Source organism: Salmo salar, chromosome ssa16 (assembly GCF_905237065.1).
Source record: "Salmo salar chromosome ssa16, Ssal_v3.1, whole genome shotgun sequence".
NCBI lineage: Eukaryota > Metazoa > Chordata > Actinopteri > Salmoniformes > Salmonidae > Salmo > Salmo salar.
This window is the reverse complement of record NC_059457.1, coordinates 76,236,927-76,260,254: the sequence shown is the minus strand read 5'-3', so window position 1 is coordinate 76,260,254 and position 23,328 is coordinate 76,236,927. Positions and strand designations below refer to the sequence as shown.

The following is a 23,328-nucleotide window of genomic DNA, read 5'->3' as shown; positions in this document are numbered from 1 at the left end:
TTGAGTTTCTAGCCGCAACAGTAACAGATCTGTGTTGGTCTCTCCTCTGTCTTTTCCCCAGCCTCCCCGGCACAGGAAGCCCTGGCCATCATCAGAGAGGTGCGAGACGTGGCGGTGAGGGCCGGAGAGTCGGCCATGTTTGAGTGTCACATGACTGGGCCTCTGGATGTGGAGGTAGACTGGCTGTCCAATGGTAAACTGGTTCAGCCGGCACTGCTCAACTGCAAGATGACCTTTAACGGGAAGAGGTGGGTAGGCCTAGACCAAGGCACTCTAACCCTTCTATCGCTCCAACCCTAATCTAGCGCATCTGATTCTAATAAGTAGGGTTGGAGGTTGGAGTGAAAGGGGTTGGAGTGAAAACCTACAGGAGGGTAGCTCTCCAGGATCAGGGTTGGGGTGAAACCCTACAGGAGGGTAACTCTTCATGAACAGGGTTGGGGTGAATCCCTACAGGAGGGTAGCTCTCCAGGAACAGGGTTGGAGTGAAACCCTACAGGAGGGTAACTCTCCATGAACAGGGTTGGAGTGAAACCCTACAGGAGGGTATCTCTCCAGGAACAGGGTTGGAGTGAAACCCTACAGGAGGGTAGCTCTCCAGGAACAGGGTTGGAGTGAAACCCTACAGGAGGGTAGCTCTCCAGGAACAGGGTTGGAGTGAAACCCTACAGTAGGGTAGCTCTCCAGGAACAGGGTTGGAGTGAAACCCTACAGGAGAGTAGCTCTCCGGGAACAGGGTTGGAGTGAAACCCTACAGGAGGGTAGCTCTCCGGGAACAGGGTTGGAGTGCCCTGGCTTAGACACTATGAAAGGGAAAGGTGCCTCAATGCTTTTAAGTGAATTCCTTCCCTTTCCCTTGATTGAATGGGTGAGAGCGATAGAGGGTGTGCCTCAAATCTTTGAAGTGATTTCCTTTCCATGCCCCTTTCTCCTTCATCCACTCTGATCTGAGTAGATTGGAGCAATATGGAGGGGGCCTTCAAAATTCAATTTCTGATACAACAACATTTCATCCATAAGCAAACTGTGAATGGACATTCACTTTTTCTAATGAAGGAAACAGCCCACACAAGTGGATGTGAGGCAGTGTTAGCTCATGGAGCGTGTAATAAGGTCCAGGCAGCTGACAGAGGGGATTTCTATTACAGGTGCCGGCTGCTGTTAAACTCACTACATGAAGACGACAGTGGAACATACACCTGCAAGCTGAGCACTGCCAAAGGTAAATGACAACTCCAGAAAGAAAACTTCCTTGCCAAATAATGGGTTTATACGGCAGTAATGAATTGCTGCTGTTGTAAGTAATGTAATGATACAGCCACACTATTTGGCAAGAACCAAAAATGATGATCACACAATTTCAACCAATGAGTTAAAACGTCTTTTTTAATAATTTGTAAATCACTTCTTGTCTATAAACTACTTATAAACCATTAATGTATTTGCTGGTGATTTTCATTCCTGTTCCAGAGGAGTTGACCTCCAGTGCCCACCTAAAGGTCACTCCCTCCAGGGAGCCCCTGTTCACCCGCAAGCTGGACATCCTGGAGGTCATAGAGGGTCGCACCGCCCGTTTTGACTGCAAGGTCAGCGGGTCCCCACCTCCCGTCGTTACCTGGAACCATTTCGGTAAGTATCTCTCTTAGAATGTACTGTATTTCCTATTGGTACAGAATGGACAGCAAATTGGTAATGTAGGCTAGTATGGCTCGTAATGTCTCTTCGTTACCCCATTGGTTGACTCTTTATGAATCTACCATATTCTGTTTATCTCCATCCAGAGAACCCGGTGGAGGAGAGTGAGAATGTGCGTCTCCTGCAGGAAGGAGGTCGTTACTCATTGGTCATCACTCACGTCAGCAGTGACACGGAGGGCTTCTACACAGCCGTCGCTAAGAACGCACGTGGAAAGGCGGAGTGCACAGCCGAACTCTACATGCAGGAACCGCGGCCCGCTATCTCTTCTCACATGTACGGGGAAAACCATAGACGTGGGGTGATCCCACTAGTCTGAAGTGGCTTCTCCTCATCTCAGTGATCTAAAAACAAATAATAGGCGTGTTTCATTGTCTTCTCGTCTGTATTTCCCTTTCCTTCTGTCTCTCATTCTATTTGCTTCCTTCTTCTCTCCAGGGCGAAGCTGGAGAAGATGCCTTCCATCGCTGAGGAGCCGGAGGTTCTGGAGAGCGAGGTGGAGCAGGAGCAGAGGACCATGCCTGACTTCGTCAAGCCCCTGGCTGACCTGGAGATGATCGAGGGGAAGGAGGCGGTGCTAAAGTGTAAGGTGGCGGGCCTGCCCTACCCCACCATCGCCTGGTACCACAACGGCAAGAAGATACACAGCACAGACGACAGGAAGATGACCCAGCGTAAGGAAGCAATCTCTCTCTATTTCTCTCTCTCTCTCTCTCTCTCTCGTTCGCTCTCACTCTTATTCTTTCTATCCCTCCTCTACTTGCGTCATCTCTCTCTCTCTCCCTCCTCTACATTAGTCATCTCTCTCTCTCCCTCATCTACATTAGTCATCTCTCTCTCTCCCTCATCTACCTGCGTCATCTCTCTCTCTCCCTCCTCTACATTAGTTATCTCTCTCTCTCTCCCTCATCTACCTGCGTCATCTCTCTCTCTCCCTCCTCTACATTAGTTATCTCTCTCTCTCTCTCCCTCCTCTACATTAGTTATCTCTCTCTCTCTCCCTCCTCTACCTGCGTCATCTCTCTCTCTCTTCCTCCTCCAGACAGGGATGTCCACAGTCTGGTCATCCGCTGTGTGTGTCACGGCCATGGGGGCGTCTACAAGAGTGTCATCTCCAACAAAGTGGGGAAGGCAGCCTGCTACGCACACCTCTACATCACAGGTATGGATGGGGACCATCCACCAGCAATCACAGCAACAGGTGCTCCAACCAAAAAAGCCACGAGAATTATTGTGCCAACTGAGTACAGTATGGGTGTGTGTTGGTACATTTGTATTTTCCTTTGGTAGATATTGTTCCTGATCCCCCCGATGGTCCTCCAGTGGTAGAGTCCATAACAGGGAAGACCATAACACTCAGCTGGAAGAAACCAAAGAGGCTTGACTCTTCCATAGGTATGCCTCAATATAACTGAGAGTCCCAGGGACCTGGATTCGAGTCCCTTTCAGGCTACTCTACCCTCCAAATTCGCTACAGTACTACAGTAACCCTCATGGTTGTACTTCCAGATGGCAGTTCTTTGATGTATGCGGTGCAGCAGCAGCCTCTGGGTTCCATCCAGTGGAGCATCATAGCCTCCAACCTGAGAGAGACCACCTACACAGTCACTGGTCTCTCCAAGGGAGTCCGCTACGCCTTCAGGGTCCTAGCGGCCACCGCCAAACTCCTCAGCAAACCCTCCCCCTCCACTGACCTGGTGCAGCTCATGGATAGAGGTGCTTTTATAAGCTCCAAGTCTCTACAGTTATGTTGGAGGGTCAAAGGTTAAATGGATTTATGTAAAAATTTGCGTAGTGCAAAAGCAATGTCACCAAACACATTGCAGCAGGTGTACAAAAATATTATAATTACATGGTCCTTCGAGCCGGATATATAGGATCTACTATTGTGAGAGAATGATGGTCTGTCAACACATCAGAGATGATGGTTTGATCCCCTGATCATTTGACCTTTGATCCCTATCAGGTCCCTATCTGAGGAAAGCTCCCATCATCCTGGACAAGCCTGACGTTGTGTACGTGGTGGAGAACCAGTCCGTGAGCATCACCCTCACCCTTAACCACGTCAATGCTGTGGTCACCTGGAAGAGGAGGGGAGTGGTTTTGCTCAACAAGCCAGGGATGTTTGAGATGAGCATGCCAGACGATGATCAACACACCCTAAAGATCCAGAGGGTGAAGAGCACTGACACCGGTCAGCTGGTCTGTACAGCCAACAACCAGTTTGGCAGTGACCTCTGTACCATCCTACTGGCCATGGGAGGTGAGTTTGGGGTCAAAGTTCACCCCTATGTGCAGATCTAGAATCAGCTAACAGCCTTGGTGCTTACTGTAACTATGATGAGGTAAAAAGCCAAACTGACCCCAAACTCTCTATCCTCCTTTTCTCCCAACAGTGCGTCCTAAATTTGAGTCCATCATGGAGGACTTGGAAATACATGTTGGAGAGACATCTCGCTTTGCTGTGGTTGTCGAGGGACAACCCGATCCTGATATTCTGTGGTACAAGGTATGGTAAGAGTCAATGGATGGATATCATATCATTAACCACATAAACTTATTCTGCAGTGATTAAGCAGGTTGTTGGATGATTAACTCCTTTGTCGTTCCAGGAAAACAAACCTACCCCTCCATGATAGTTGATCAAGTGGAATTGATTGTGGTTATCTGTTCTGTGGTTCCAGGATGACACTCTGCTGTCGGAGAGCAGTCACTTCACCTTTGTGTACGATGATACAGAGTGTTCCCTGGTGGTGCTGAACGCCCGGCCTGAGGACTCAGGGGTGTACACCTGCACCGCCAAGAACTTGGCTGGGCAAGTCTCCTGCAAGGCTGAACTCACCGTCCACAAAGGTCAGGACCATCGTCTATACTGTCTGAAATGTATAAGGATATATACAGATATTGGAATAAGTCTGGAAAACATCTACAAGAATGATACTTTGTGCTAACATAATTGATGAATTATTGTTGATTAACACACCCTTATGGTAAGGTATTAATGACACACTCTTGTTGAAAAGTGTGCTTTTTCTGCATACTGAATATTGTTAACACAGATGTCACAGTACCAAGGCTTTTCCTATTATTTGTTGTTGCCAGAAATTGCAGTTTTAGTTGGATTGCATCTGTTTGTCCTTGTAATATCTCAGCCAAAGCTTGTTGTAATCGAGAGTTAAACAACCAAATCTGCTCCATATGGGTTGGACCACAAGGTGTCTGAGACTATTAAACCATCTGTCAGCCCACACACGCACACACACACACACACACACACACACACACACACACACACACACACACACACACACACACACACACACACACACACACACACACACACACACACACAAACCACCCACCAGCCCACATTAACCTTGCCCCCTGTTCCAACCCTCTGCCTGCAGTGAGGAAGGAGGTGGTGGAGCCCATGGAGGATGAGGGGTCCATTTTGAGGAAGATGCGGAGGCTGACTGATTACTACGATGTACACAAGGAGATAGGACGGTGAGTCATGGACCAGGCAATCACCAACAACATCCGCTCAGCCAGGCTATCTCTTCTGTATTTAAAGGCTTTGCGAGTGGTAGCTACTATGTGTATTAAATTGCACTGTGAACGGTGGCCACAAAGGTCAGTAAGGGGAATTCCACCACACCAAACAACACCCTGACTGCATAATGATAGCAGACAGAAATAGAGGAGAGGTGAGTCACCCGTCAATAGAGGAACACATCACAAAGGCTATTTGTTTTTGTTTTTCTCTGGTAGAGCTTGGCTTGACTCACCAGAAGTTGAACAATAACAAGGTGTCACGTACCGTTTAATACTCATGTCCCTTTACTTTCTCAACTAGGACTTTTGGTTTCTCAGAACTCAATCCCATTGAAAGATTTGGTCATTCTCCTAGAGTTATTGCAATGATATCATCATTGTGTGACTATTTTCCAGTGGGGCGTTCTCCTATGTGAAGAGGGTGACTGAGAAGAAGGGGAAGGTGGAGTACGCGGCCAAGTTCGTGTCTGCGAGGGCCAAGAGGAAGGCCTTGGCCCTGAGAGAGATGAACCTTCTGTCAGAGCTGAACCATGAGAAAATCCTCTACTTCCATGACGCCTTTGAGAAGAAGAACATGGTTGTCATCATCACTGAGCTGTATCCTTTCACTGACTGGTTATTTGATTCATTTCAGTTGTCAGAAAATCCATAACATGATGACCTAACCAGCTCTGCGCATGCGTCCGCGCGCGCCATCGTGCGCCATCATGCGCATGTTGATTTCGTCTATCCCGACCAGACGCATTCACGACACGCAGGTTAAAATACCAAACCAACTGTGAACCAACTATATTAATTTGGGGAGAGGTCAAAACACATGAAACATTCATGGACATTTAGCTAATTTCTTGCTAGCTAATTTGTCCTGGGCGATAAACCAAAGACAGTACAGTATTCAGATAGGCTAAAACTGCTTCTCCAATAGAAATCCCTGATCACACTTGTAGGCGATGTCATGGTGACGTTGGCTAGCAAAGCTCATGTGCAGAAACACGTCATTGGGTCTCGCGCCGAACTGTGAATGTGCAGGCCGTTAAATCAAAGGCATTCCTTCGATATAAAGTTGTTTTTGTCATGTTCAACTCCTTAAGACATGTTCATCTCCTTAAGACATGTTCAACTCCTTAAGACATGTTCAACTCCTTAAGACATGTTCAACTCCTTAAGACATGTTCAACTCCTTAAGACATGTTCAACTCCTTAAGACATGTTCATCTCCTTAAGACATGTTCAACTCCTTAAGACATGTTCAACTCCTTAAGACATGTTCAACTCCTTAAGACATGTTCATCTCCTTAAGACATGTTCAACTCCTTAAGACATGTTCAACTCCTTAAGACATGTTCAACTCCTTAAGACATGTTCATCTCCTTAAGACATGTTCAACTCCTTAAGACATGTTCAACTCCTTAAGACATGTTCAACTCCTTAAGACATTGGCTCCAATCTAGCTTGTGCCTTTAGATTTTTCACTTCTCAAACACCAAACCCTAGTCTGTTTGGTCTGTTTCGCAAGCGTTCCAGTAGGTTTTGTGATGTAGCGCCTCTGGATTAAGAAAACATTCGTTTATTTTACCTGAAATGCTTATGGTCCTTTTTTTCTGGATCTTTGTAGAATTTTGACCCATTATGGGTCACTCAAAATCGTGTGTTCTCTACTCCAACAATTAATCCACAGATAAAAGAGGAAACCTAGTTAGTTTTTACTTAGTTTTCTTTGATTCATCTCTCCTCACTCATTCTTCTTCTTCTGTGGATTTTATATGGCGGTTGGCATTACCACCACCAACTTGACTGGAGTGTGGACCCCGTTCATCTTTCAATCACCCATGTGGGTATATGCTTGTAAAAACCAACGAGTAGTATGGAGAGGCGGGACTTGCAGCGCGTCACGCGTCTAAAATAAAACTATTTTAGCGCCTGGTGACACAGACGCGCGCGAGCAGTTTGGATGAAATGATTGAATAACATGTATGTGTACATTTATTTTGCAACGCTCGCGCATGCAACGTGGGCAGTCTGGTCAGCATGTAAGAAGCCATGTTACAGGAGATGAACATTTTGAATGTAACATATCCTCTGAGACAGTATTGTATTGGTTGCGACAAGGTTATTTCCCTGTTAATCTAACATATCTCATCTATGTAATAATGTTGCATCAAAACTAAAGCCATCAATGTACTCATTTTAGCCCAGGTTTCAACCAAAAACCAACATCGTGGTTCCTAGAATTGTTTGTATTCAAATTATATTCATTTTTGTTTACAGCTAGATCCAATATGGATCAAAATATGGCATTGATCCAATGTCTTTGCATAAAAACCTCTCCATGAACACACCAGAGCCAAGAGCCTTCTTCCCACCTTAGCCTTCTTCCCACCTTCTTCCCACTGTATGGATGAGAGAGAACTGCTGCATAACATTAATCTCAATGTCCTTTCTGCTCCCCTGGAGGCATGACTGAACCGAAGCGCTACTTTCTCCTGACTCATCACAGATTGGTTTCATTACCAGGAGACGCCATGTGTGGGAGTTTGGTTCATTTATTATAAAAAATGTAATTTGCCTCCCACTTGGACTATAGCGATAAGGTTATCACCATAGACTTATATAGACATTGCATCATTGTATCTGTCTCATGATGGCATCTGTGAGAGCATGTGCAGCGCCATTGAGGCCATCTCCATTTTGAAGTAATCCACCTTCTACTACGTCTAGTGCCACCTGTACTGTGTTGTTTGCTCACGAGTATAATTCATTGGCTGATCCCTTCTGATGACGCAGATGGAATCATGTGATCCTTCCTTAACCCATAGGAAGTCCCACCCAGTTGACTACTCCAAAATGGTAAAGTCCTCAATGGCGCTGCTCATGCTAAAATAGGATTTTGGGCACTTGAGTCCTCTATCTATCTCTATGGTTGTTACACACTATACCTCTATTCTCCTTAACTGCTGTGTGAAGATGCCATGAGGAACTTCTGGACCGATTGACCAAGAAGACTACCGTCATGGAGTCTGAGGTTTGCCTTGGCCTGTTGGCCTTGTGTTTGAATGTGCTTTGGATTGCATGGAAAAATCAACCAAGAACAACCCAATTATCTTTATCTAAAAGATAACAAAATTCAGTAAGATATAATTTTGTTTACATGTTGAGCATACAAGAATGTAGAAAACAGAAAGTAGAATGTAGACTATAGAATGTAGAATATAGAATATATACTGAACAAAAATATGAATGCAATATGTGACAATTTCAACAATTTTACTGAGTTACAGTTCATATAAGGAAATCAGTCAATGAGGGGAGCCAGGCCCAGTCAATCAGATATAGTTTTCCCCCCACAAAAGGGCTTTATTACAGACAGAAATACTCCTCAGTTTAATCAGCTGTCCGGGTGGCTGGTCTCAGACGATCCTGCAGGTGAAGAAGCCTGATGTGGAGGTCCTGGGCTGGCGTGGTTACACGTGGCCTGTGGTTGTGATACCGGTTGGACGTACTGCCAAATTCTCTAAAACGACGTTGGAGGCGACATATGGTAGAGAAATGAACATTAAATTATCTGGCTACAGCTCTGGTGGACATTCCTGCAGTCAGCATGCCAATTGCATGCTCCCTCAAAACATGAGACATCTGTGGCATTGTGTTGTGTGACAAAACTGCACATTTTAGAGTGGCCTTTTATTGTCCCCAGTACAAGGTGTAATGATCATGCTGTTTAATCAGCTTCTTGATATGCCACACCTGTCAGGTGGATGGATTATCGTGGGAAAGGAGAAATGCTCACTAACAGGGATGTAAACAAATATGTGAACAACATTTGAGAGAAATACGCTTTTGTGAGTACGGAACATTTCTGGGATCTTTTATTTCAGCTCATGAAACATGGGACCAACACTTTACATGTTGTGTTTATATTTTTGTTCAGTGTAGAATGTAAAATGTAAAATGTAGAATGTAGAATATAGAATGTAGAATATAGAATGTAGAATATAGAATGTAGAATGTAGAATGTGGTAAAGGAGATGTTCTGTGCTGCAGATCCGGTCCAGTATTCAGCAGGTGCTTGAAGGGGTCAGCTACCTTCACCAGAAAGATATTGTTCATCTTGACATCAAGGTACATCAGATTCCCACTGTGCAAAGGACAAATACAGTACTTTAATCACAAGCTAGTATACAGACCATTCAGAAAGTATTCAGACCCGTCGACTTTTTCCACATTTTGTTATGTTACAGCCTTATTCTAAAATGTATTAAATTATTTTTCTCCCCTCATCAATCTACACACAATACCCCATAATGATGAAGCAAAAACAGATTCCTAGACATTTTTACAAATGTATTAAATATTAAAAACCTTGGCAGCGATTACAGCCTCGAGTCTTCTTGGGTATGACACTACAAGATACAAACATGGCACACCTGTATTTGGGGAGTTTCTCCCAGTCCTCTCTGCAGATCCTCTCAACGTGTGTCAGGCTGGATGGGGAGGGTTGATGCACAGCTATTTTCAGGTCTCTCCAGAGATGTTCAATCGGGTTCAAGTCCGGGCTCTGGCTGGGCCACTCAAGGACATTCAGAGACTTGTCCTGAAGACACTCCTGCGTTGTCTTGGCTGTGTGCTTAGGGTCATTGTCCTGTTGGAAGGTGAACCTTTGCCCCAGTCTGAGGTCCTGAGCGCTCTGGCCAAAGAGTTCAGGCCAAAGAGTTTCATCAGACCAGAAAATGTGTTTCTCATGGCCTGAGAGTCTTTAGGTGCCTTTTGGCAAACTTCAAGCGGGCTGTCATGTGCATTTTACTGAGGAGAGGCATCCGTCTGGCCACTCTACCATAAAGGCCGGATAAGTGGAATGCGGCAGAGATGGTTGTCCTTCTGGAAGGTTTTCCCATCTCCATAGAGGCACTCTAGAGCTCTGTCAGAGTGACCATCGGGTTCTTTGTCACCTCCCTGACCAAGGCCCTTCTCCCCCGATTGCTCAGTTTGGCCGGGCGGCCAGCTCTAGGAAGAGTCTTGGTGGTTCCAAACTTCTTCCATTTAAGAATAATGGAGGCCACTGTGTTCTTGGGGACCTTCGATGCTGCAGACATTTTTTTGGTTCCCTTCCCCAGATCTGTGGCTCGACACAATCCTGTGTCGAAGCTCTACGGATAATTCCTTCGACCTCATGGCTTGGTTTTTGCTCTGACATGCACTGTCAACTGTGGGACCTTATATTGACAGGTGTGTGCCTTTCCAAATTATGTCCATTCAATTGAATTTACCACAGGTGGACTCTAATCAAGTTGTAGAAACATCTCCAGGATGATCAATGGAAACAGGATGGACCTGAGCTCAATTTCGAGTCTCATAGCGAAGGGTCTGAATACTTATGTAAATAAAGTATTTCTAATATTTACAAATTCTAAAAGCCTTTTTTTTCCTTTGTCACTATGGAGTATTGTGTGTAGATTGCTGAGGGGTTTTTAAAATGTAATCCATTTTAGAATAAGACCGTAACGTAACAAAATGTGGAAAAAGTCAAGGGGTCTGAATACTTTCCGAAGGCACTGTACAGCAGATACTTCTGAAATGATCAACTTACTTAATATAACAAGGAAAGAATATAGCAAACCCCAAAATACATACTACTCAGATACCGATGTATTTTCCTCACTCAAAACATGTAGACTAAAATGAATAAGATTACACAAATCAAGTCATAGTTTTACAAAGATAAAATAACAGAGGATGGTCTCTAATGTACATTTTATTTGTATTCGGATTTTAGAATATTAGCATGAAAATCTGTTGCCAATTGGACGGAAACCTAGCTTATGTTTTGAATATGTCCCTGTTTTTCTCCAACTCATCCAGCCTGAGAACATCCTCATGGCAGGCCGACACAGTGACAATATCCGCATCTGTGACTTTGGCAATGCCGTCAAGCTGGAGACCAATGAAGCCCACTACTGCAAATACGGCACTCCGGAATTTGTTGCCCCGGAGATCGTTAACCAAACGCCGGTCTCCAAGGCAACAGACATCTGGTGAGCACCTGGTCGGGGGAGGGGTTCTGGAGACTCGTTTAATCTATTTCCTGATTAATCATGATTTTATCACTCTCTCCCTCTCTCCTTCATCTTGCCCTCTGAAAGTCATTTCTCTCTCTCTGTTCACAGGCCTATTGGGGTTATCACTTACCTATGGTGAGTGGTTAAGGTTCTGGTTGGACTAAGAACATGATAAATGTGTCTGGTCGAGATATTCTTAGAATTCAATACACCTTTTGCATTACATTTCTGTCAATCTTTAATGTAATTTTTCACCACACTCTATAACCTCAGTAAGCAAAACACCAATGCATATCACCTGCATATTGTTTGCATATTGCCACAGGCCTCAATTGACCCAATTAAAATGGATGTGACAGCTAGTAAACAGTCTCAGTAAAAGACTATTAACATAACATATTTCCCTTCTAGCCTGACTGGTGTGTCTCCTTTCGCTGGGGAGAACGACAGATGCACCGTCCTCAACATTAGGAACCAAAATGTGGCTTTTGAGGAGAGTATGTTTGCTGACCTCTGTAGAGAGGCCAAGGGATTCGTCATCAAACTGCTGGTGGCTGACAGACTGTGAGTGTTATTGATGATAATGCCTTGGTATAAATTGATTGTAATGAATTCCTTTATATTAGGAATACAAACAATTTCAACACAAAATAAGAACAGAAAATAAGTGTTTGGGACATAGTGTTTAATTTGTCACCATGTGATGTTTTACTCTCAGGAGGCCTAACGCTACAGAGAGCCTTCGCCACCCCTGGTTCAAGACTTCAATAAAAGACAAGAGCATCAACACAGCGATCCTAAAGCAGGTCTTATCTCGAAGACGTTGGCAGGTAAGGCATTAATTATTTCTGTAAGTAGTACATTGATTAATGCACTTCAATGAATCCCTCTAAGTACCTTCCAAATGACTCCTTTAACACGTCCCTTTTTTCCCTATCTCTCCCAGCGTTCCCTCATCAGCTACAAATCTAAGATGGTGATGCGCTCCATCCCTGAGCTTCTCAACGACTCGTCCAACCACATCTCCATCGCTGTGGCCCGTCACCTCAAAGAGGGCTCGCCCCCACCCTCCTCATCCTCCGACTCAGACGAAGATGTGGACGAACTCCCCTTCATCCCCATGCCTCTGTCTATGGTCTTCTCCGGCTCCAGGGTCTCCCTCAACGAGATACCAGGTGATGAGGACGTCACAGGACCGCCTTCCAGGTCCAATGGGACAGTGGAAGGGGGGTGGTTAACCCGGCACAGGGAACAGCCCATAGAGGAGGTGGTGTCCAAAAAGGAGGCCAAGGAATTAGGAGGAAGCAGAGGAACGAGAAAAAGGGTAACAACCGAGGAAGATGGCGGGTCTTCGGAAGAGGAGAAGACTGCAGTTAAAACGAAGAGAGTCCCCCTGAAGAAGGGCTCGAGTGTGGAGGAGGATGACACTCAGACGAAGTCCCGGAGAGCGACGATGAGGAGGGGCAGTTCAGCTGACTCGGCCCTGCTTCTACACATTGAGCCAGAGGAGGGGGCTGTGGAGGAGGGCAAGGAAGACAGCGGCAAAAAAAGCCTTAAAAAGGCAGTTTCCATGGAGCTACCAAATCGCAGCCCCAGCCCTGGGGCGGCTAAGATGAGCCAGGAGGACTATGCCCTCAAACTGGAGCTGATGAGACAGAGGCTGCTGAGGGGAGGAAACAGCAAAAGCGGCCTGCGAGGTCCCCTGCTGGAGACCCTAGGAATGGATGACGAGAGGCGAACCTCGTCCCTGGACAGAAACTTGAGGAGATCCAGGGTGGGGGCGCCAGAGCGGTCGCTGGCCAGAGCAGCCTCTACCGAAAGTGCAGTGGAGGACACATCCAAAACCAAAATGTTCCAGAAGAGTTCCTCTTTCAGTCAGGGAGACTCGGAGCCCATGCCCCTACACCGGCAGTTTGGAGCCCCCTTAGAGATCCCCACTAGCACATCTAGCCAGAGCACTGAGAGGAGAGACAGTGCTGAAAGGACCCAGGGCATTGAGAGGAACGCACAGGGGAAAGACCTCCAGGAGGCCACTTCCATATCAGCAATTACGGAGCAGACCAGGCTGGATTCCAGACCTTACTCTCATGGGCCCTCCTCCTCCATACAGCCCACCCCAGTCAAAGAGGACCAAGGAGCGAGGGAAGAGAAAGAGCCAGAGGAGAAGAAGAAGAGCAAGTCTGAGGAGACTTCTGAAAAGGATGAAGATATGGAGAGAAGGACCAAAGCACAGGAGAGGGTTGATAGACACGAGTCGAAGAGGGACATTTCCCAGGGCAGGTCTCCTACTGTGTTAGCTCCTGTGATCGTCATAGAGGAGGAGGATACTGAGGAAGATGAACAGAAAGAAAAGCAGGAGATAGAGTTAAAGAAAGAAGAGGTGAAAGCAAAAGGTTGGGATTCTCCAGGGGTTACACCTACAGAAAAAAACTCTGCGTATGCCAACGTGATGCAAACTATTGTAGTACCATCTGGAAAACCTGACAGCAGCCGGAGATCTCAATCTACACCTAGCCCCACATTTCCTGAACACCCTGCCGTCTTCGCCAAGGTGGCCACCGAACGCCCAACAAGCCCAACCATCTCGACTAGCTCGTCTACGGTCCCAGACCGCCCCACCACCCCACGCCAACCTACCACGCCACTCAGAACAGATATCAAGGACATCGACTCGGAGGAGGTCTTTGAATCCAGGTTCAAGAAGCGTGAGTCATCCCTTACCCGTGGGCTCCGGAGACTTACCAGGACCAAATCAGAAGAGAAGTCCCCGACCCTTCCCCGTAAGACAGGCGAGGGTGAGGAGGTATACCGGCCGGGGCGTCTGGGGGCGCCGCTGGAGATGGTGCCCCAAGGATTGCAGGAGAAGTCCAAATCCGTCCAGGACTTGAGGGAGGTGGATAGAGACACAGGGTCCCTGGGCATCATTGGACGGTTCTCCATGCGCACCAAGAGGACACCGTCCATAGATAAAAAGGAGGAGAAGTCAAAGGAGACTGAGCCTGCGGCCAGTAAGCGCAGGGTGTCCTGGGCCATAGGTCGCAGTAAGAGTCTGGACACGACAGAGCTGGACAATATAGAGGTACGGAGAGAGCAGGATTCGAGAGAACGCAAAAAGATGGAGGAGTCGTCTGTCTTCGCCATGCGGCGGAAGTTCGAGAACAAAGTAGCGGGTATCTCAGCCAGTTTGAGGAGCAAGTCAGAGGAAAGGAAGGAAGAGAAAGAGGCCAAGCGACGCATGGAGGAAGAGAAAAGTCGGAAAGATGCAGAAGAAAAGGATTTTAAGAAGGTCAGCGATTCCCCCGTCTTGGCGATGAGGAAGAAGTTTGAGAACAAGGTGGCAGGAATTTCTGGGAAAGTCCGAAGCCAGTCAGAGGATAGGAAAGAGATGGAGGAAGAGAAGCCAGAGGGAAAGAAAACTCCACTGTTTTCCCGTCATCGACATTCCCAGTCCGAGGGAAGAGGTCTTAAAGAGATGGGGATCCCAGAGAATCAGCTAGCCAAACAGACAAACAAAGAATCCAAAGTGTCCAAGGAATCCATTGGGTCTGCATCAAGCCTTCATTCCGAAAAGTCAAAAAGTCAAAAGTCGCTCAGTAAGTAATATTATATTATGCTGGCTAAGATGGCATTGGCAATTTCCATCAAATATCAATCAAATGTATTTATAAAGCCCTTTTTACATCAGTCCTCTTCTGGCTGTGCAGGGTGTAGATTATACAATCTCAGAAAAAAGGATTCCCAAAGGTTTCTTCAGCTGTCCAAATAGGAGAAGCCTTTGAAGAACCCTTTTTGGTTCCAATTAGAACTCTTTTGGGTTTCATGTAAAACCCTCTAGGGAAAGGGTTCTACCTGGAACCCAATAGGGTTCTACCTGGAACCAAAAAGGGTTCTTCAAAGGCTTCTCCTATGGGGACAGCTGAAGAACCCTTTTAGGTTCTAGATAGCATTTTTTTTTTAACTGTAAGAGTACATGGCTATTAAGGCCAGATCCTTCTTCAACATGTTCAAACGTTCAAAGATCACCAGCATGGTCAAATAATAGTGGTTATAGATCAACACATCAGGAGTAAATGTCAGTCAGCTTTTCATAGCCAAGCATTCAGAGGTCGAGACAGCTGGTGGTGGGAGAGAGAGAGGGTCAAAATAGCAGGTCCTGGTTCAGCAGCCCAACCAGGTGGACTGGGGACGGGAACAGCCAGGAGTCATCAGGCCAGGTAGTTCCGAGGCATGGTCCTAGGTCTCAGGTCCTACGGGAGGGGTGAGTGAGTGAGTGAGTGAGTGAGTGAGTGAGTGAGTGAGTGAGTGAGTGAGTGAGTGAGTGAGTGAGTGAGTGAGTGAGTGAGTGAGTGAGTGAGTGAGTGAGTGAGTGAGTGAGTGAGTGAGTGAGTGAGTGAGTGAGAGATGGGGGAATTAGAGAGAGCACACCTAAGATCAAAGGGCACCAGATAAGACAGGAGAATTACACCAGATAGGACAGACTGACACTAGTCCCCAGGCACATAGACTATTGCAGCATAGATACTGGAGATATTAGCTCACCTCCTCAGGTTCGTCTGTTTCAGCTGTTTGCCATTATGTCTTGTCCTCCACAGCTCCAGAGACTGACAGGCGGTCGCGGTGGGACAGGTGGGGTCTGGGCAGGAGCAGGAAGGACAAGACCCCCTCTCAGACTGACCTCCACTCAGCCAAAGGTGAGGGGTCATCAGGCAGCCTGCAGTACTCCCGCACTTCCTCTAGTACTGTCTGCTAAATTCGGCAACCAGTTGCCTTTATGTTGAATGTGCATACAGAGTTGGAGTTTGGCAATGAAATAGAATAGCTGCACACTGCTTTTACGTTCTAAGTTCATTCTCAGGGTTCAATATTATTATTAAGCCACACCCTTGTTTTTCCCAGACTTCCCTCCTGTGTTCCACATCAAGCTGAGGGACCACGTCTTATTGGAGGGTGACCCTGTCACTCTTAGCTGCCTCCCGGCTGGCAGTCCCCACCCACAAATCAGCTGGACTAAAGGTAAGAACTCATAGAGCTGACAGACACAACACTCTTTGCAAGAGCGCTGTCTAATAAAGCATTACCGTAGGGACTGCTGCTGAAACGTTGGTTGTTGCCTGTGAAGGGATGATATATTGTCATAACTCATCATAGCTCATACTTACACGGTGCCCTGTGTGAGCACGACTTCCTAAACTTGTGTTGATGTTAGAGATTGCTCATTATTTCCATAAAGTTTCTCATCGAATACTAGATAAACACCTTTTGAAATAGGACTGTAAAATAACACATTACTTTACAGGATGCCACTGTAATTATTATTGTTGATGGGTTTGCTTGTCCACAGATAAGAGACCACTGGAGATGGACGACAGGATAAACCTGATCTCCTGTCCAGACGGCAGGCAGCTCGTTACGATCATGAAGACCAGCAGGAGGGACGCAGGGCTCTATGAGTGTGTGGCCAGTAACCCCTTAGCCAGCATCACCAGCTCCTGCACACTGTCCCTGGCCTGTGAGTAACATGTTATCTACAAGAAAATGTTATTATCAACGATAATCCCGTCATTTAGATTTGTGGAGAAACAGGAAAATACCAATTTTTGAAACCGTTATCTTCATGTGATATTCTATTATCCTGGACCTGTAAAATCTGTTGGATTTGAATTGCATACAAAACCTTTAGTGTAAACACGACATTTACACTGAATCGAGAAAGGGGTGTTTGCCCTTCATTCTAAGCAAAAACATTTACTATTAATCTTTACGACGTGATGAACCTTGAAAGGTTTAGGTAATAGGATTTGTATTCGAGTGTGAATGCAATGCATATTAATGACATGGGCATAAATATTAATGTAGTTTACGGCTGATTAAACGTATGGCTTTTTGCCTTGAATTTACAACCTCTTTATAATCATTCCAAGAGGAGAGTGCTGCTTATTACAAATAGAAAGATGCGCTCCCAGGTTGTAATCCAATGTGTTAGAAACAAATAATCAACTGTCACTCAGACAGTCCATCTTGCTACTACAGATTCTGGATCTTAATTTGACCCAGTTTTTCACAGCAGGAAAAGAATCCTGCCGCAAACAGGAAATGTGAATTATTATGTGGATTAGAATTAATATTATTTCTTTGTAGGGGTTGATACATTTTTCGTTAAGGCAAATAAAGTCTGACATTTTGGAAATTGTGGAAATTAGAAATTACAAACTTTAGAAGTCTTTTTGTTGTTGTTCCTGCAACAACAGGATGATCAAATTATGATTTGGCATCTGTTGGTTCTTGTCCAGACAGCAGGCTATAAATAACAAAATGTTAAATATCCATCAGCAAAGCGACAGAACTAGGTGACTCCAGACACTTGATGGCCTCTCTCTTATTCAGGTGTCAGACTCAATGCGCTACATTTCAGTTCGATTTTCACAGCTTCAAATTTAATTTCTATGGGGACACTGTCTGGGCGTCTGCATTACTAATCCCGTCTGCTGATGCTATCTGTCTCCATTTGTCATCAATCTGTTGGGTGAGAGATTCCCCAGACTGCTCATCTTGTCTGAGGTCTGAGGCCTTGGCTCGATCAGTCTCAGCGGTGGGCAGCTTTCATTAAAATGCATCATCAGATCAGGGTGAAAAGCTATTAGTGGCGTGTATGGTTTGCGTAAAAAAAATGCTAAAAACCCATTTCTCTGTCGTCGGTGGTTTCTCCTCTTTCCATCGGCTATCTCCATCCTCCCCCTCTGTGACACCCCACCCCATCAAAACTCTCCCCTTCCCTAAACCTCCCCCTCTGTGACACCTCACCCCATTCTAACTCTCCCCTTCCCTAAACCTCCCACTCTGTGACACCCCACCCCATTCTAACTCTCCCCTTCCCTAAACCTCCCCCTCTGTGACACCTCACCCCATCAAAACTCTCTCCTTCCCTAAACCTCCCACTCTGTGACACCCCACCCCATTCTAACTCTCCCCTTCCCTAAACCTCCCACTCTGTGACACCTCACCCCATCAAAACTCTCTCCTTCCCTAAACCTCCCACTCTGTGACACCCCACCCCATTCTAACTCTCCCCTTCCCTAAACCTCCCACTCTGTGACACCCCCACCCCATTCTAACTCTCCCCTTCCCTAAACCTCCCACTCTGTGACACCCCACCCCATTCTAACTCTCCCCTTCCCTAAACCTCCCACTCTGTGACACCCCACCCCATTCTAACTCTCCCCTTCCCTAAACCTCCCCCTCTGTGACACCTCACCCCATCAAAACTCTCTCCTTCCCTAAACCTCCCACTCTGTGACACCCCACCCCATTCTAACTCTCCCCTTCCCTAAACCTCCCACTCTGTGACACCTCACCCCATCAAAACTCTCCCCTTCCCTAAACCTCCCACTCTGTGACACCCCACCCCATTCTAACTCTCCCCTTCCCTAAACCTCCCACTCTGTGACACCCCACCCCATTCTAACTCTCCCTTTCCCTAAACCTCCCACTCTGTGACACCCCACCCCATTCTAACTCTCCCCTTCCCTAAACCTCCCACTCTGTGACACCCTAACTCATCAAAATATGCAACAATAAAACTTTTTTTACTCAAACTTCCCCCTCCACCATACCCAACATCTCCCTCTAACTTCCTATTGCTCCTAACCCTTCATCTCCCTCCACCCCACCTTCATCTCCCCTCCACCCCACCTTCATCTCCCCTCCACCTCACCTTCATCTCTCCAACACCCCACCTTCATCTCCCCTCCATCCCACCTTCATCTCCCCTCCACCCCACCTTCCTCTCCACCCTACCTTCCTCTCCCCTCCATCCCACCTTAATCTCCCCTCCACCCCATCTTCATCTCCCCTCCACCTTACCTTCCTCTCCCCTCCACCCCACCTTCATCCTACCCTTCACCCAACCTTCATCCTCCCCTCCCCTCCCCTCCACCCCACCCTCCTCCCCCCCTGTCACCCCCTCCAGGTATCCCCAAAAGGCCAGGCACCCCGGAGGTTCCCCAGACGTACAACAACACAGCCCTGGTGCTATGGAAACCAGCCGACACCAAGCCCCCCTGTAGCTACTCTCTGGAGAGGAAGACAGAAGGTGGGTTGACATTCATCTCCTAGCCTGAAGTCCAAACTGATGTCACGATTGACACTGAGATATCAATTTGGACTCCAGGCTAGTCATCTCCATGAACTCAAGCCAAATATTAATTTTTATTTTATTTTACAGCCCTCTTCACCCAAATGTATTATCCTTACTGACGGTTGGATAGGAAACACCTTTGGCTGTCACGTTAAACACTACCATGCAGTGAATAACTCAAACACTGGGCAAATTGTCACAGTACAAACTGGCCACATAGACTACTAATGAGCCCTATTTCATCACGCTTTATAAGTCATTATGGTCTCATAATACGGTGAATCATTGTAGAGCCTACATCGTTAGGATTGTATCAAAGTGGGAATGACATGAATGTTAATATGATTTCAGGACTGATTGAATTGGATGGCTTCATACCTTGTATTACCACACAGTTACTGCCAGGCTGGGCTTTGGATGATTGTTGTTGTCTGTGTTTGTTCATTGGATTGTGCCCCACTATCTCCTCATTACCATGTGAATGTTCTTTTGTTATTCTGTTATTCCTCTGTATCAGTTGTGACTATGACAGATAAGTATGGCTCCACACCACCTTAGTGTACAACTGATATTGTAAACATAACCCTCATCTGTTTCATCATCAACATGAAACACTATCTCCACCTTGTGTGAATTATAAGTACGGCAACAAATGACAGTGGTGTGTAAAGTCAAAGTGACGCATATAATTTGGGTATTTGACCATATTGATATAACATAACGCAATTGGCAATCATATAAATGAAGCATTCTTTTCTTTCTCCTTTCAGGTGACGCTAACTGGCTGATCATAGCGACTGGAGTGGCTGACTGTTACTACAACGTCACAGACCTGCCACCAGGGGGTGCCTTTAGGTTCAGAGTGGCCTGCGTCAACAAGGCTGGACAGGGACCCTACAGCAACACATCGGACAAAGTCAGCCTGGGCTCAACAGGTGCTGAAACACACCTTTTGGACAAGGGGTTAAAATTCTGTAAATTGTGTTAAATTAGATCAAAAGAGGTGGTAAAGAAAGTTCTGCCGTTTTTTCTGTATTGTTTCATATTTGTTTCACAAAATGGTTATGATAATATGATATTGAAGAGAGATGTGTTTGCTTTGCAGTAGGCGTGTCCTCTCCAGCGGTGGCCATTGTGAAGACAATCTCCTCACCTCCCCCCCACCCTGCCCCATCCGCTACCACCTTGGTGACCGTTATCCCAAAGGTCAAACCAGCAGTAATGCAACCTCCTGGTAAAATGGTGTCCACTGTCTCTCCCTCTTCACCCTCCCTTACACAGACCTCTCTAACCTCCCCTGCGCCCTTCCCTGCTCCCACCGCAGCTCTCTCTCCCTCTACACCTGCGGCCCCCTCCAGCCCTGCCATCACAACCCCTCCAACTGAACCCCTGACGGTCACCCCTACCACCCCTCCAACTCTCCCCTCCCCGCCTGTAGTCAAACCTCCTCCCTTCGTCCTCCCCAAACCCCAGAGTCCTGTCAACGTGGTCCCACCCATGACCCAAACCCCACCCATCTCTCCCCCTCTCCCTCTCGTTACACCTCCTTCCACCCCCACCAAGCCCGTCATGGCATCCGTTCCTACCTACGCCCCTGCCGCCGCTGCCCGTATGGCCCCCAGCCCCCTCCCGGCCCCCTCCTTCTCCCCCCAAGTGCTCCAGGTCAGCAGTCTGAGCCCAATAGGGGAGGGGAGGGGCACCCCTGTTCGAGGGACCCCCAGGGACCGCACCACACCTAAGCCGGGTGAGACAGCTCTACGACAGGGAGTCCCACAGAAGCCCTACACCTTCCTGGATGAGAAAGCCAGGTGACTGAGATGTTAGAGATGTGGTCAATATTTCTACAGCTACAGTAGTACACTATTACACTACACAGTATTGCTATTACTACTACTACTACTACTTATATGGTTAATTTCAGTCAGGGAAACTGGCTTCATGTTTAACCACACATTATTTAGTGACTAAACTGCCGTATTGTCTCTGTCTGGCCAGAGGGCGGTTCGGTGTGGTCCGGGAGTGTCGAGAGAACGCCACAGGACACGTCTTCATGGCTAAGATCGTTCCGTACGACCAGGAGACTAAGAAGTCCATCCTGCAGGAGTATGAGATCCTCAAGTCTCTCCACCACGACAAGGTCATGACCCTCCACGAGGCCTACGTCACCCCACGTTACCTGGTACTGGTGGCTGAGTACTGCACTGGGAAGGAGCTGCTCCACAGCCTTATAGACAGGTGTGTGGAGCATGATGCTCACACACACACACATACATGTACACACACACACACTCACACATACACAGACTTGCACAGTGAGCTCAGCTGTGCTCTATAACACATCCGTGGAATAAATCTATTTCCCTGCTAAGGTTCCGTTACTCGGAGGATGACGTGGTGTGTTACCTGGTTCAGATCCTTCAGGGTCTGGAGTACCTCCACAACAGACGCATCCTCCACCTGGACATCAAGCCTGACAACGTCATGGTCACCAACCTCAATGTCATCAAGATCGTAGACTTTGGCAGCGCGCAGAACTTCAACCCTCTCTCCCTCAAACAGTACAACAGCGGCCTGGGCACACTAGAGTATATGTGTGAGTTGGTAACACTTTATTGAATTTACCACTGGTATCTGGAACTGGTACACGCCAAGTACTTCTTGGGTAATAAGCTGTTATCATCACCTTGATCACTACTTTCCTCTGAACTCTCTCTCTGCTCCTTCTATGCTGGTGTGAAAAGCTCCGGAGATGGTGAAAGGTGATGTGGTCGGCCCTCCAGCTGACATCTGGAGCCTGGGGGTTCTAACCTACGTCATGTAAATATACAAATATACAACAAGTCTGTGAAGTTGTGCGATTTATTTTTATTCTCTCAGAACTCTCATTGTCTATGACACCTTTGTTCAGGCTTAGCGGTAGGCTGCCCTTTCAGGACAAAGACCCACACCAGACTGAGACCAAAATCCAGATTGCCAAGTTTGACCCGACCAAGTTCTACCCCAACGTGTCCCAAAGTGCCTCGATGTTCCTCAAGAAGATGCTGAGTAGCTATGCCTGGTGAGTGCTTCAAAGAGTAGCTACATCATTATCTTATTTAACAAACCAGGAGTGGAGGGATGATCCAGGATCAGTTTAGCCTTTTAGATCATAATGAATAAGATTACCGTAATTTCCGGACTATTAAGCGCACCTGAATATAAGCCGCACCCACTGAATTAAAAAAACAAACATATTTTGAACATAAATAAGCCGCACATGTCTATAAGCCGCAAGTGCCTACCGGTACATTGAAACAAATTAACTTTACACAGGCTTTAACGAAACACGGCTTGTAACAAAAATAAATAGGCTTTAACGAAACACGGCTTGTAACAAAAATAAATAGGCTTTAACGAAACAAGGCTTGTAACAAAAATAAATAGGCTTTAACGAAACACGGCTTGTAACAAAAATAAATAGGCTTTAACGAAACAAGGCTTGTAACAAAAATAAATAGGCTTTAACGAAACACGGCTTGTAACAAAAAATAAAAAATTAGCAGTAAGCTTTAGTTGTCTTTTTGCACTGAGTCAATTCCTCAAGCTGCTGTTTCCAACGTCTTATCATCGACTCATTAAGACCAAGCTCCCGTGCAGCAGCTCTATTTCGTTTTCCAACAGCCAGATCAATCGCCTTCAACTTGAAAGCTGCATCATATGCATTTCTCCATGTCTTTGCCATGATGAGGGTGACAAAATGACTACCGTAATCAGAATGATGGGAAGTTTGAGAGCGCTCGATTTAATCTAAACAGTAAACAAAAAAATTGTTTGACCTTAACCCGTTCGGCAATTTCATTGGTCTAATGAAAGCTTCATGCCGCCAAAAAACTGAGCACGCCACAGAATGTG

General features: G+C 46.5%; 1 protein-coding gene across 1 annotated transcript in view; it reads left to right on the top strand.

Moving 5' to 3' along the window:
- Positions 1-23,328, top strand: part of LOC106592612 (striated muscle preferentially expressed protein kinase) — a 56,653-nt gene that overhangs the window by 31,884 nt on the left and 1,441 nt on the right. Inside the window, 30 exon segments of the mRNA XM_045697861.1 lie at positions 62-248; positions 1,149-1,222; positions 1,471-1,629; positions 1,782-1,971; positions 2,134-2,369; positions 2,738-2,857; positions 2,986-3,090; positions 3,205-3,411; positions 3,662-3,958; positions 4,092-4,204; positions 4,380-4,548; positions 5,103-5,202; positions 5,647-5,847; positions 8,215-8,272; positions 9,292-9,369; positions 11,107-11,279; positions 11,412-11,438; positions 11,715-11,867; positions 12,022-12,133; positions 12,250-14,896; positions 15,896-15,994; positions 16,200-16,316; positions 16,645-16,812; positions 19,270-19,392; positions 20,208-20,372; positions 20,543-21,245; positions 21,433-21,672; positions 21,807-22,030; positions 22,179-22,254; positions 22,346-22,495. Of these exon segments, the coding sequence (XP_045553817.1) occupies positions 62-248; positions 1,149-1,222; positions 1,471-1,629; positions 1,782-1,971; positions 2,134-2,369; positions 2,738-2,857; positions 2,986-3,090; positions 3,205-3,411; positions 3,662-3,958; positions 4,092-4,204; positions 4,380-4,548; positions 5,103-5,202; positions 5,647-5,847; positions 8,215-8,272; positions 9,292-9,369; positions 11,107-11,279; positions 11,412-11,438; positions 11,715-11,867; positions 12,022-12,133; positions 12,250-14,896; positions 15,896-15,994; positions 16,200-16,316; positions 16,645-16,812; positions 19,270-19,392; positions 20,208-20,372; positions 20,543-21,245; positions 21,433-21,672; positions 21,807-22,030; positions 22,179-22,254; positions 22,346-22,495 (7,471 nt within the window).